Raw genomic sequence first — 13,772 nt, forward strand, 5'->3', positions numbered from 1 at the left:
CCACGTCACCTCGCACGCGTTTTCAAATACTCTGGCCCAGGGTGGCATGTACAGAAATAACGGGCTCAACACCACCCTGGAGAAGAGCCACGTCACCGGCCCAGACAACTTCATCACCGCCTATGACCACCTCGACTTCCATCCCAGCTACAACCCAAGCGGCCCGTCGCACTGTTAGATCTGCAGCAGTAACGATGACAATATGAAGCCGCTTCAGTTTACTGCTGGCGGCCTAGACTAAAAAAATAAAACAAACCCAACCCCCCCCAAAAAGCCACGAGCAAGAAGGAAACAGCAGCCCTGACCTTACACTAAATCTGTTGCTAAACCTCATCTGAAGGCATGACAGGAGGCACTACTGTAGCTGCTAAACGAGGTTACAGGCCATTTGATGAAGAGCGAGGCAGGTTTCTGGTACAGCTACGTCCCGTGCCATCAGGCTGGGACAAGGCACTCTTCCTGGAGCACTTGGCTTCAGGTTACCTCTCCTGAACGCAGCCTTGGGATGCCACAGCAGAAACAAAGGGCAGCGGGCAGGGAACTAAGTGGGTAAGCAAGCTGGTACGAAAGCCATATTGTTGAGACAGAGTCCTAGCCTTAAAATACTTTCAGAGCTGTTTTCTTAACAAAGAAACACAGGGCAATACTGTTGATTTTCAAAATGCCTTTGAGCATATGGGAATGCTGCGATTGCGAAAGGAAGAAGGGCAGCCCCCAGGCAGCACACCTTCCCGTGCCGCGCTGCTGCTCCGTGAGGGCTTTGGGAATAACATCCAGCTATGGTTTTTGGCTATTGCTCACCCCATATTGACTCGGTGAAGACAAGCAGGGAAAGGGCAATTAGCTGATCACTGCCTTCTGGGGCATTAGCATTGTGTCTGCTGCAAGGCATCCGCAGTACTTCAGCGATACTGAAAATTTCTGGTGTTATCGCTGATGAGAGTAAAACCGTACAGACCGTCAGGAAAATAATTCATACAGTACAATAATCAGCAGCAGATTAACACATGTGCTTCACACGATTAACCATGTAAGTCAGGACTTAATGAGAATTTTTCCCCTCAACACAGGAAAAGAAAATCTTTCAGCTTGGTAATGCGAGACGTGCTATTACAATGTGGTGCATGGCTACAAAATAAGCAGGTTAAAGGTAGCAGTACATTTCTAAAAATAACCCCCTAACTCCAAACTGCTGTATGTATTATTATTTTCTTTCCAATGGGACTCCTACCTAGTTAAGGCCACAAATTTTTTGGGGGGAAAAGCAGTTCAAGTCTGTGTTATCAAAACAGTTCAGTAATTTGTTGGGAAAAACCACATACAGTCACTTTGTTACTAGATGAAAATCACTAATTTACAGAATGAGTGTTATTAGGAATAGTATCTTAATTTATAAAGATTTAATGTGATTAAATGTCAATTAAATAGCTCATATGAACCATTTTACTTAATTTATAGGCAGCATATAGTTATAAATACTTGAACAGAATACTTTCCATATATATATTCTCTTAACTCTTTCTCTGTTGCTAATGATCCTTTAAACTCTTGGCTCATGTACCACATACCATTAAAAATTAAGATTTTAAAACTGTTTCCGTACTATTTAACGAATAACCAAACTCCATGTTTTCCTTAAGCTTTTGGATATATTGTAGAAAGCATGTTCATCTTCCTTACCTCTCAAAACTACAATGTTTTATGAAATAATTCAAATAAAGACAACTAATAAAAAAGAAAATGTTTTTGTAAATTTTATTGTAACAATTGTAGCTACACAGCCAGTGAAACTGCATCATTTAGACAGTAACTGCACTACAAGGAACACCTTAGCACATTTTCCTTAAAAACTAGTCTTGAAGAGAAACTAGTCTGCCTTTTTATGGATGAGAAATGGTCCTACCTTATAGGTAGTGATAGTATATATTAAAAATAAGCATACTACTATTCTAGCTGTTTGCTAGGAAAAAAAAAATTGAGTCTAATAGTATGTCCAACTACCACTGCAAATAATATTCTTCACATTAGAAATATTCCCTATTTGTGTCATTTTTATATAGTCTTATAAACTGCAAAGGAAGCATGACAACTATATATTTAAACATATTTGTGAAGTAGAGGTATTCTGTTTAGTTAATAATGTCACTAAGTAAAAATCTGAAGTCCAAAACTGAGCAGGCCTATACTTGTGCTTTTTTTAAACATTCAAACCCTGGTGTAGCTACATGTTCCTGGACACACCAGCAAGATTTCAGTCATGCCTACCAAACAATTCTAGTTTTCATTGCAGTGCATTTGGTTATCTCAAACAGAAGAACAGCTGGCTAAATTCACTTTTGCTGAAAACACACCAGTACATTGGAACAAGTAAATATACTAAGCAGAAATGGGCCTGAAAAGTTAACTTTTTAAATATTTAACACATCAAAATAAATAAGTAATACTCTTATCATTCACTGCTATTCTTCGATTAGACTCTAGACAATACCTTGAGCTTCTCGTAACTTCCCTTTCTTGTCCTGAAATGAAAAATAACATAAAGTGCTGAATTAATACAAACAGTTGTGACAATTTTACATATATTTTTATCCACAGATTTTTCTGCAGGTGGAATTATTTAGGGGTAAGACTGCCTCTTAGAAATATAAATTTAGTGGCTTTTGTCACATATTTTTCCACCTGTTTTCATACTTCATCTAAAAACACCCACTTCTTTTCTTCCTTGCCTTAATTTCTTCCCTTTTTTTGTTTTTGTCTTAAACTGAAACCAGTTCCTTTGAACAGTTGTGTATGCGGTGTACCTTACGTCTCCCTCACGCAGACTGTATCCTGAGATATGTTGGAGTGAGGTCGTCCAACTCTTCCACTGAGCTTCACCGAGAAGGGAGCAACACGCAAGCTTCATTGCAGCCAGCCCCAAGAGACATGACCCTACATATGGATTTTCTCAAGACTACAGAGGTTTGCAGTTCCTTCTCATCTCTTCTGCATACTGTATTTCTCCGAGATGTCCTGTGTCCTCGTATCAGGCTGTCTACCTTACTTGGGTCAAAGACGTATTTTCCCTGTGTTTACTTTCCTACTATTTTAGTGGGCTTAAGAAATACTGACCTGTTTGTTTAGGTGTTGGAGACCCAGTACACATTCTTTTAATTTTCAAGAATACCTGTACTAATTCAAAATACCATCCTAAAGATGACACATTTTACTGCAGAGAATCTACCTGAAACAGTTTCTTTCTACTTTTCATATTTGCAGATAAAATTCTGTAAGGCTGTACTATCAAACCAAGACAAACGGCATTTAAAGGTCTAAAAAATTAAAAAGCACACACATTAATAAAAGAAATCGCAGCAGAGATGGTGTGTTCCTTCCTTGTATAAAATGCAGCTACACATCAAAACACACGTTCTGAAAATAGCAGCAAAGAACTGTTTATAAAAAATTAAGGTAGCCCTTGTGGTCCGCTGAGGATCCTTGAAGGTTACCCTTCCTGAAGCACAGAAAAATAGTCACTGTGATAAAAATAAAACAAAGTTTTACTTTTTAAATAAAACAAAATAAACAAACAAAAAAAATTATTTTCAAAGTCCTGAGTGAGCACAGATTTATCTAAGAACTCTGGTACAGCAGTCAGGATGCTGTAACTTACCAGTAGCCATAATAAAATATACTGAGTAGTATAATCCAAATTAGCAAGTTTTGTGCTCTGACTGAAAAAAAAAATCACCATGCATTTTTAAAAAATACAAACCAGCGCTCATTAAAAAAAAAGTAACTTCAGTTCATGGTTCCAAGCATGTGTCTGACTGTGATAAAGGATCAAATTAATGTCTCAGGAGGGTTGAAATAATGGAAGAAGGAGATTGTTCTTGGCACTCACCAGAGCCTTTTCAGCTATCACTGGAGTGCTGAAAAGGGTCAGGAGGGACATATAGTCTGTGCCTTCTCTACGGTTGGCTGCCTGTTATGATCAGTATCAACAGGAAGAAAAAATGCATTTGGTACCGCATCTATCAAGATGCAACCTCAAGAAATTTGTACCGCAGTCCCAAACTTCGTACCACACGCACGGGACTCTTGCACGTGAATTTGTTCTCCTTCAGTATAATCTTTCTACTCCTCAGCTGTTCTGCCTTTAATCTGTGACGTTTAAGGGTGATTCCTTATCGCTCCAAGACACCACACTTCTTTTTTTGAATGAGTGATGAGAACTATACCCGGAATAATGATACTGCCAGTGGAGTCATGGCACTCTTCTTATGGCTGTGGCACCAATTCCAGAGACGTTCGTTGACACACAATTTAGAGTTACATCCCCTGTGGATGCTTGCTCTTCCTTGGCCAGTCAGCAATTCTCATGGGACAAAGCCTGGGAATAATTACTTGCCAAGACCAAAAACGCCTGGGAGGACTTGGAGGTAGAAGGGAATACCCATAGCATATTGGTACAGAAACACCAAGGGTGACAGGATGGTTTGAATATCAAAACAGCAGCCTTCCTTCCTTCCCTCCCACCTTGAAGACTAGCTCAGAGTCTCCATGCCTTCTAGGAGAACCTCTCTGCTGGGTGTCACATCACCCATGAGGAAGAAAGCGTGTGCATCCCATCTCCACACCATCAGGGGCTCCCAGACTCACCACCACGTCTTCAATAGTGGGGCAGAAAGGACCACGTGCTAACTCTGCATGCTGCAGCAGCTGTGCTACAAAGGACACCATTTAGAGAGACACCCGTGCTTTCTGACTGAATGACAGATGTCATCTGCTGAACTCTGCCTCAAAACCAAGGAACCCCTTTTGCCAACCCTTGTGCTACTAAGAGGGGGACAAGCACAAGGACAGACTCCACTTCTTGACCACAAATGCCAGGAAATTGCTCTTAGGGTTCTGCTAAAACTGCAAAAACCCTTCTCACCTCCCAGAATACTCACAACATTTTTTGCCTATGCACTTTGTAGATTCTCCTTCTTCACTTTTTGTTATTAAGAACAATACTCCCTTAAACCGACACATCTTTAAAGATCTGGATTCTGTTTCACAGCCACAAGGAAATCACACGCTATTGTCACACAGGGGATTACGGTCTCAGACAGCGGGTGGCTGAAGACAACAGGAGGCAAGAAGCCAGAGCAGCAGCTGAACTGAGATCCTGTTCCCAGGTTTGGCTAACACAAATGCTGTGATCGTCCTCAAGGGTGACATCCTTTACTCACAAACGTTACTGGCACAAGCCAATTACATCTTCTGACTACAGTCAGGAGAGGGGAAAAAAAAAAAGATAACATGAAAATACTACTTACTAAAGATGATGACACAAATCATAGGAGCACTCTGGTTTCACGGTCCATGGTCAGAACCCCATTTATTAAACATTATAAACTTATCAATGTACACCATTTCCTATATACAAATCAAGTTTATCAATTTCAAAAAGTGCTGTTTGAAATTAGGTTTTATTTAAAGCACAAGGTAATCGGAATTGCATCTTAACTGAAAGTGTATCAGTTCACGAGTAGTACTGAGGACACAGACACATCGACAGGGGCACAAGACACCTTTTAAGTCTTAATGTTGATTTACTGAAAACTTTGAGGAGAAACATTCAGCTTACTTTATACAAACAGTACATAGTGCTTCCATCATCTCTATTAAAATTAAGTATACAGTTTAATCCTTTTAAAGCAAGGTACTCTGAAAACTTCTATTTTAAAATACCAGCCTATTTACCTATTCCCAACAAAAGGCCCAAATCCTGCAACTGAATCAAGGCAGACAAAAATATACGCCTGTGTAGACGGACTGCAGGCACGTGAGCTAAGTAAAAAAACACTTTTCCAAGGTATCCTACCACAAAAATGAGATGATCTAGCATACAGTTCTCTTAAACAAACCAACCAACCCAAGGACTATAAAAAGGTGGCCGGACAGTAAGAAATGTCAAGTGACCACTATAAACATGTTTAAAATGTAACTGCACAACAGTATAAACACACAAGGGATGTTGTTCATTTCTCTACATGCCACAGTTACTTGTTCTACTCTATGCTACGCCATAGTTCGCCAATATTCTGCAAATGTGATCACACCAGGGGATACTATGCAATACTGGATATGTTCTTGACTGCTTTTGCTCCGCTTTGCAACATTAAGGCCAGCCTCCAGGAAGACTGCTGAAGTGACGGAGAAACAAAGCGGTACTGAGTAGTTTGGCCGAGAGAAGTTGTGTAGAAGACCAGATAAAGAGAGCATCGGATCAATTCACAGGGACAGAACAAACTACTCAACGGACTTCACTACACACAAACGAAAAGGAAAGAACCAGCCAACAGCTTAAATTCACACCTTTTGGATTTTTCAGTGAAACCAGTGTGGGGGCACTTTTTCAGCGATATGAACGTGCTATTTCAATCCCATTTAAAGTTAGTACAAATAAAAATATAGTAGTGAAAAAATCGCTTTATTCTGGCTGCTGGAAACGGAGGCAGAGAAAGCACTACTGGCATGAAAGAACAGTGCTGAGAATATCCTTGGCATTTACATCAGGGACTTCCTACGGCAAATCTAGCTTTGTTCTATTGCACAGAAATTGTAAATGAAAACAAACAAAAGTTCACAGAAATGTAACATTTTAGAAACCACTTTTGAAAAAGAAAAGTAAGGTCACTCAATTCCAGAAAGTTCATTCAGAAAACCAAAAGCCATCTCTGGGTAACGGCAGGGCCTCAAAATTAGACTTGAGAATAATGAAGAATTGTTTCAGCCTTGCAGGCCCAACAGTACGTAAATCTAGCGAAATCCACAGAAATCACATTGTCTGAACAGACACGCTCCTTGACTTTTCTTGAACTGCAATTGTGCTTGGAATCATCTGCTTAGCAGGAGGTTTCTGGTATTCGAAAGGTACTTTCAGCAGCTGCCGAGATTGCTTTACACAGGATGTGCAGACAGAATGATCCATTTTATTTACCTGAATTTGCATTTGTATCTTCAAGGATGGATCTCCACATCTACAGCTGTGCTATATTCGCTGGAATTCTGCTTATTGAACTCACCCAACAGTCCTCGGGGTGGGAGAACTGAGTCCCCAGCCTAAAACCACTACATAGGATTGTCCTAAGGCAGCTCAAGCGTGAACAGATGTCAGATAATCTGCTTCAAAAGCACCACATTGCTATCAAGTGCTGTGCTTTCCTAGGATCTCTTAACAGATTGCCAAATATATTCTGGAAGCAAACAGGTTTCCTTTTGATATGATTAGAGGCCTCATAATTTAAAGTGTGATTAGCCAGTATCTTCTTATCTACAGTAACTACAGCATCCTGTAGCGATGCAAGCCCTAAAAATCATTATAAAAAATACTTCCTTAGAGCACTTTAAATAATTTACAAAATTCTACAAAAACTATGTATGTTTATCCATGATATCCCTGTTAAATAGAAGCATTTTTCACATTAGTGTGTATAGGATATACAGATTATCAGGATCTCCCACTGTCTCTCCTTTCATGTCTCAAGTTTTATCAAGGTAATGACAATGATAGTTGTTTTCTAAAAAGACTGTTACTGAAAAAAAAAAAAAAAGTACTTACATATTTCAAACCTTTCTTTTCAAGAGGGAATCTGGGCAGTCCCCTGCAGGTATGTCAGCAAATTCTGCACAGGTTTTGTCTAAAACTTCCTGCCCTTGGTCCGCTTCACAAGCAGTTTCCCTATTCTGCAGGACAGGAATTTTCCCTTCCAAACTGGAGCTGGATACCTGAATTTCTTCCTGCCTGTCACTGCCCTGGCAGATAACATTTTCCTTCTTAATGCACATGTGCATACTGTTATTTGTACATGCCCCTCCACTAGTTTTATCCACTGTTACTGCTGTCACATTTCGTTCCTGCAGTGGGAAACCTAAACTTGGATCTGGCCTGTTGTCCTGCAAGTTATCCTCTCCCTTACTGCACGCATGTATACTCTGCTGAGATGTGTCTCTGCTAACTTTATCTGCTTTTATCACTGCCATACTGTGTTCAGGGCATGGGGGTTCTAAGCTTGAATCGGCCCAGCTGTCTTTGTGGATATCTCCTTCCTTGACCCACCTGTGTGTGTTCTCAGCTCTGGACGTTCCTCTGCAAACCTTATCTACTTTTACTGCTGCCATACTCTGTTCCTGCAAGAGGAGATTCGAGTGTGAATCTGTCTGGTCTCCTGAAGCATTAGCCTTTCTGCAACCCTCTGCTTCCTCTTTGATGTACAAAGGAGCAGCCTCCAGTCTTTCACAGGTTTCTGCTACCTGGGGACTCGACACTTCCACGGCGAGCTTCTGAGAACTGGATTCTTTTATTGCTGCCATACTCTCCCCACTAAATTCACCTTTTGGCAAGGGGGTTCCTCTTCCCTGGTTAAGTACGTCTGTATCCTGGGACGCTACCTCCATTCCTAACGCACTGCTCTGGGTAAGCAAATGCTCTGCTTTCTGCCTTTTGTTCAAAAGCATGGATTTCTTCCTGTCCCGAGCATATTTTAGACCTGCAATAAATTTACTCGAAATCTTTAGGTGAAAGGTATTCTTTCTTTTAGATCTAGACCTTGCATTAATTGCTTTTCGTACTTTATAACCTTCATTTTTGCTGGTTTTAGGTGGAAGCATTTTCTGCATAGGCTCTGTATTAAGGCCATCCTTTTTACCTGTTGCATTTCCAGATAACTCACCAGCAGCAATACCTTTAACCCCCACCACCCCTTGCTTAGCTTTCGACTGACCAGTAGTATGAAGATTAACATTTTCTGCAGAGGAAGCAGATTTCGCACTGCCATGTAACATTGCACTTTTCCCTTCTGCTCTCCGAGAGTTCTTCAACTCATCAGTTTGCTGAGATACCTCAGTCTTGTTACTCTGACCCAGCATGAGGTCAATCTCGTTTTCAACCGGCTGCTGCTTTGCTTTTCGTTTATTAGCAGTTTGTTTGGTCACTCTCAATAGGTCCAGTGTTTCATCATCTTTTTGCATCTCTGAATTGCTTGCAGAGTCTTTAGCCTTTTCTGCCAAAAACTTCCTGATTTCTTGTTCAATGCTGTCGTCGCTGTCCACTGAACTGCTGTCATCAGCGTCTGACGCAGCTGTGAAAGTACATTTTCTATTTTTAGCTACCCGCAGGTTATTCTGGTTTGAAATTGGTTTAGGTTTATATCCTTTTTTAAGCTGTAAGTTAAACTCCAAGTTCTTCACTGTTTCTGGTTTTTCATTGGTAAGTTTGACATTTATGTTGTCTGAAGGATTTCTGATCGCATTCTCTTTCACAGCTTTTCTAGGTTTTGAGAGGCAGCTTTTCAGTAGCACAGGATTTTTACATTTCCACTCATTTTGCTGGAGGCTACTAAATCCATCTAGCAGCTGAGTTTCTGTCTCAGTAAATCTGACTCTCTTCTTGCTCTGAGATTTCTGGTCCTTAGACTTCTTCTTTAATTTTCTTTTAGACCGTAAAAGGTCCTTGATAGCACTATCAAGGTCCTCATCGCTATCCAGAGAACTGCTCTCATCATCTGAACCATCCCTCTCTTGAGTTTGGATGGTATTTTTCATAGGCTTTCTTGCGCTACCCTGAACCTGCATAAAAGGGTTTACAGAGTCCAAGGCCACACATCTGCCATCAGCTCCAGACAATTTGGAAGACATCAGCTGCTGCCGCCTAGTCTCTTCGCCACTGAGCCTTTGAGCATCACAGACTTCTGCAGGGCTGCTCAGGGCACACTCCTCTTGAAGCACAGGAAATTTTGAATAGTTACCTGGCTGGAAAAGTCCCGTCTCTAGCTCTTCAGTTGTTTTTGATGCACCTTGTTTCGCTATTCCGCCTTCCCTTTTAAATCTCCTTTTACGACTCAGTGATAGCTTCAGTGTTTTGGGAAGAGAAGGCTCGAGGGTACCTGTGAGGCTGTTTTGATCAGAAGGCAAAGGCATCTGGATTGAGTGTGACAGGCTGGGAGGTTTTGTTCCAAGGTTTTCTGACTGTGCTTTCAGAGCCAAAAAAGCCCTGATTTCTTGCTCTATACTATCATCGCTGTCCACAAGGCTGCTGTCACTTTCACAACGGGAGGACGAGAGAAGCTGGGGAGAAAAGAAGGAGTCTGCAGCGAGTGATCTGTTGTCACTTCCCATTTGGGATGGCATGATTGTTTTGGAAATATCAAGGATAGCTTCTGCACACATGAGTTCTGCAGATGTGTCTGCTCTGCAAGAGGCCTGCAATGTGAGCTCACAAGCAGCAATCTTGTTTTCCGGAGGTGCAAAATGTCTGGCTTTTTTCAGTGGTTTAAACAGCTTGTTAAATTCATTGCTGGTGCTTTCTAACTCTGTTGACTTTGAATTAATTTCTTTTCTCTTGTTGCTTATAGGGCTTTTATGGATTTCTGGTGAGGCACTTTTTGTTGAGCTAATTGTCAGGCTTGCAGAAATGTCCGCCATTCCCTTTGTATCAAATTGTTCCCTCTGCAAAGGGAAACAGTCTGTTGCATGACCTGCCTCTTTCCTGATTTTCTCCAACTGATAAAGCTGAATGGCTTCTTCAATGCCATCATCGCTGCTTGAGTCAGATGCATGCCTGCTGTCGGCCACAAGCGCTCCCCTCGTCTCCCAGTAATTAGCTCCACTTTCTTCGTTTTGTTCCACCAACCAGGGCTGGCTGGCAGTGGCCACTTCTAGATATGCTTGGTTCACTTGGCTGAAGTCACTAGGCTCTTCTTGGATTTTAGACTGCAAACACTTGGACTGCGTGCTGGTTTTCTGTAGCTTGGGATGGTGTCTCAAAAGGAGCGCATTGCAACCTTGCTTTATAGCACTACAGTTTGTTTTGTTTGACGTTTCTTTGTTGCATTTTAGGACAGATCTTACATGGGAATCTTTTTTATCCTCCCCAATCACACACTTACTAATTTCTTGCTGCTTCTTCTCATTCAAGAACTGCACTATTTCAGCTTGTATGCTCTGTTCAAAAGAGTCATCGCTACTGATGCTCTGAGGGGAAGCAGGCTGTAGCCTTTTACCAATTCCCAGGTGGTCAGACAGGTACTCTTCAGAGAGCATCTCAGCTTTAAATTTCACAGGGAGAAGGTTACCAGACATTTTGTTCTGGGAGAATTCGCTCTTAAACCTTTTGTCTCTGCTTATGTTCTCAGAACACTCTGCATTCCTTTGCAATGACTGGTCACTTTTGCTTTTGGCTTTCAAGTACTCTTGAATGGCTTCCTCTATACCTCGGTCAACAGAATCGTCGCTATCAGAATCAAGCAAGAGAGTCCCAAATCCCACATTCTCTTCCACTTCAGTGTCGTCTGAATCGGCAGGGCATCCGCACTTCGTGTATTGAGGATGCTTCCGTAGCAATGTGGTGCTAGATGTGACTCTGTTACTAGTGCCTTTTTCTCCCTTTTGTTTCTTCTGCATAATACAATCATACTCATTGTTCATACCCAGGGGAGACTCTTGACTTTGCAGGTTGTTTATGATCATCTGAACTTTTGCACTTACAGAGGCTCTAGTGACGTCCCCTTCAGATTCAGAGAAGCAAACGGGATATCTACAATTCCTTGCTGGTCCAAAGGACTCCCATTTTGTCTGAAGAGCTACCAAAGGAGAAGCATTCATAAGGAACATTCTAGCAGACAACAGCAAAATCCACAACGGAACAGTTTTTCAGACTGGTCTCTCTTCCATCCTGCAATAAAGAAAGAGAAAACTATTTTTTATTATGTGTCTACCCTCTAGAATTTCCATGTAATAATACTGGTAACATAAACCATAAATACTGTAAATTATTAACACTTAGACTTGCTGTCCCAGATAATCACAAGAGTTACTCCTCAACATCACCTGAATGGGTAAATCAGTCACTACTGTCATTAAGGATAAGAGAGAGAACTCATCATTTGTGGTTTTCAGTACTTTCAGGCATAACCATAATCCAATTCAGGTAATTATCTTCACTTCCGAAACTCTTCCTGCCCTTGTCATTGAAGGTTGCACTCTCTTTTGTGCACGCTCCTAAATAACCATGTATTTAACAGTAACCATGTCCTAAATAATCATTGTCAAGACCCACAAAGAATCACTCTGATGATAGTTCAGTGCACAGACGTGCACGATCCCCTTCTGCACTAATGTTGCCTGACTATTTTTGCAATGAACTTTGTGGCAAGAGAGAAAGAAGAATTTTAAGGGAAACTTTCATAATAAAGTGGAATTGGTGAGAGTGGAGAACCCTGCAAAATATTCAGCTCCCTGTGTTTCCTTTGGCATAATTGCCCTTTTTAAAGAACTCCCGCTGTGCATAGCTCAGCTTTTCAGTTTACAACGAAAACAATGTTGGCTATGTCCACATGGTATATAATGAGCGGATGTGAAGCACTCTTGCCCATGATCCGAGACGGTGGAACACAAACCAACTCTTATTCAATGAGCAGAGTTAACTGTGTTAGCATGCCTGGACTCACACACTAGCCCACGACAGCTTTTACCAGTTCTGTCTTGGCATTAAACACACACAACCGAGGGACTTGGAGCAGCTCAAAGAGAAGGAAAGGGAGCTTATTGCTTCCTGAAACATACTACACAGCAATAACCCTGAGACATCAATCATGCTGGCCTCACTGCAGGATAAAAGCCCCTGGTAAACACAAATCTTGAGTTTGCACAAGCAGGATGAAGATTATGAACTATTATTTGTATTATAGTAGAAAACCCAAACAGAATGAAGCCCTGTTTTCTGGAATAGCGAAAAAACCCATCCAGAAAATGCCAGATAACAGCCCAAAGAATTCAAAACTTCCACATGGTCCCGTGAGGGCCGAAGGTTTCACCTGCAGCAGCATTTGGTAGGATGAAAACAGTATCTGACTGACACAAGGCATGCAGCAACCCCAACAAAAAACCCACAGCAGTTGGGCGGTTCTTCAAGCCCGATGCGCAGCCTCCCACACAAACCCAGCGAGCCCCGGTTGCAGCGTGGCACTGGACTCTACCGACCCACAGAGACGTGCTTCTGCCTCTGAATCCTCTGTGACCTTGCCTGTGTCAATTATTCTCTAGTGCTGGTTTCAAATTAATCAGTGGCAATAAATATTTAAAAAAATTAATGATTCTAACCTCTTGAAAACTTGTATTTATTTGCTACTGAGAATAAGATAACAGAAAACCAGGGAAGACAAGTCTTTATCACTTTTAAAAAGAGGATGGTGCTCCAACAAAGAACATAGTATAATACGACAAATGCTTCTGTCAAAATTATTGTGGGACCTGTGCTCAAGGAGCATTTTTATTGCCATCTTGTTAGTAGACTAGAATGTTCTTGAAATCTTATTGACCAAGGCAAGGGTCAGCCTGAACATGCCTTACATGACATCTGCAGCGCAGTTAGCTCTGAACACACCACTAATAACGCTTCTGCCACTTCATTTGCTGGTTCTCTGCCACAGAACGTCTTAGCAGAATGTTATTTTAACCCAAGCTCTGGACATCCATTTCTGCTTTGTTTTTCCTCAGCGATAATTAATTTCAAAACATTATTCCTGCAGAATTAAAATTTACGTGTAGTGACCGAGAACATCCCTCCTTGCTGGCTGGTACCCGGAGCAACCCAACAGAAGCTGTTTTAACTCCTGCCTTTTAGTCAACTGAAGACAGTTTAGACTGCCTTCTGCTCTGCACGCGCCAATAAAGCACGGCGCTCCCGACTGTTCGGGTATTCGACCATGAACTAACCAGGGAAGCACCTCACCAGCTGCCCTACA

At 41.5% G+C, this 13,772-nt stretch overlaps 2 protein-coding genes across 2 annotated transcripts; one reads left to right on the plus strand and one right to left on the minus strand.

Annotated features, from left to right (window-relative positions):
* Positions 1–4: 4 nt before the first annotated feature.
* LOC104627980 (chromosome unknown open reading frame, human C9orf116) lies at positions 5–178 on the plus strand (the record flags this gene model as incomplete). The annotated part of the gene is made up of 1 exon (XM_010296403.1): positions 5–178. A coding segment is annotated over one exon (174 nt), but the record flags the coding sequence as incomplete, so codon positions are not given.
* A 2,271-nt stretch (positions 179–2,449) lies between these two features.
* Positions 2,450–11,640, minus strand: PPP1R26 (protein phosphatase 1, regulatory subunit 26). The gene is given in 2 exon segments (XM_010296402.1): positions 2,450–2,519; positions 7,592–11,640. Coding segments are annotated over 2 exon segments (4,119 nt in total).
* Between the last annotated feature and the right edge of the window lie 2,132 nt (positions 11,641–13,772).

Source organism: Phaethon lepturus, unplaced genomic scaffold (assembly GCF_000687285.1).
Source record: "Phaethon lepturus isolate BGI_N335 unplaced genomic scaffold, ASM68728v1 scaffold29051, whole genome shotgun sequence".
NCBI lineage: Eukaryota > Metazoa > Chordata > Aves > Phaethontiformes > Phaethontidae > Phaethon > Phaethon lepturus.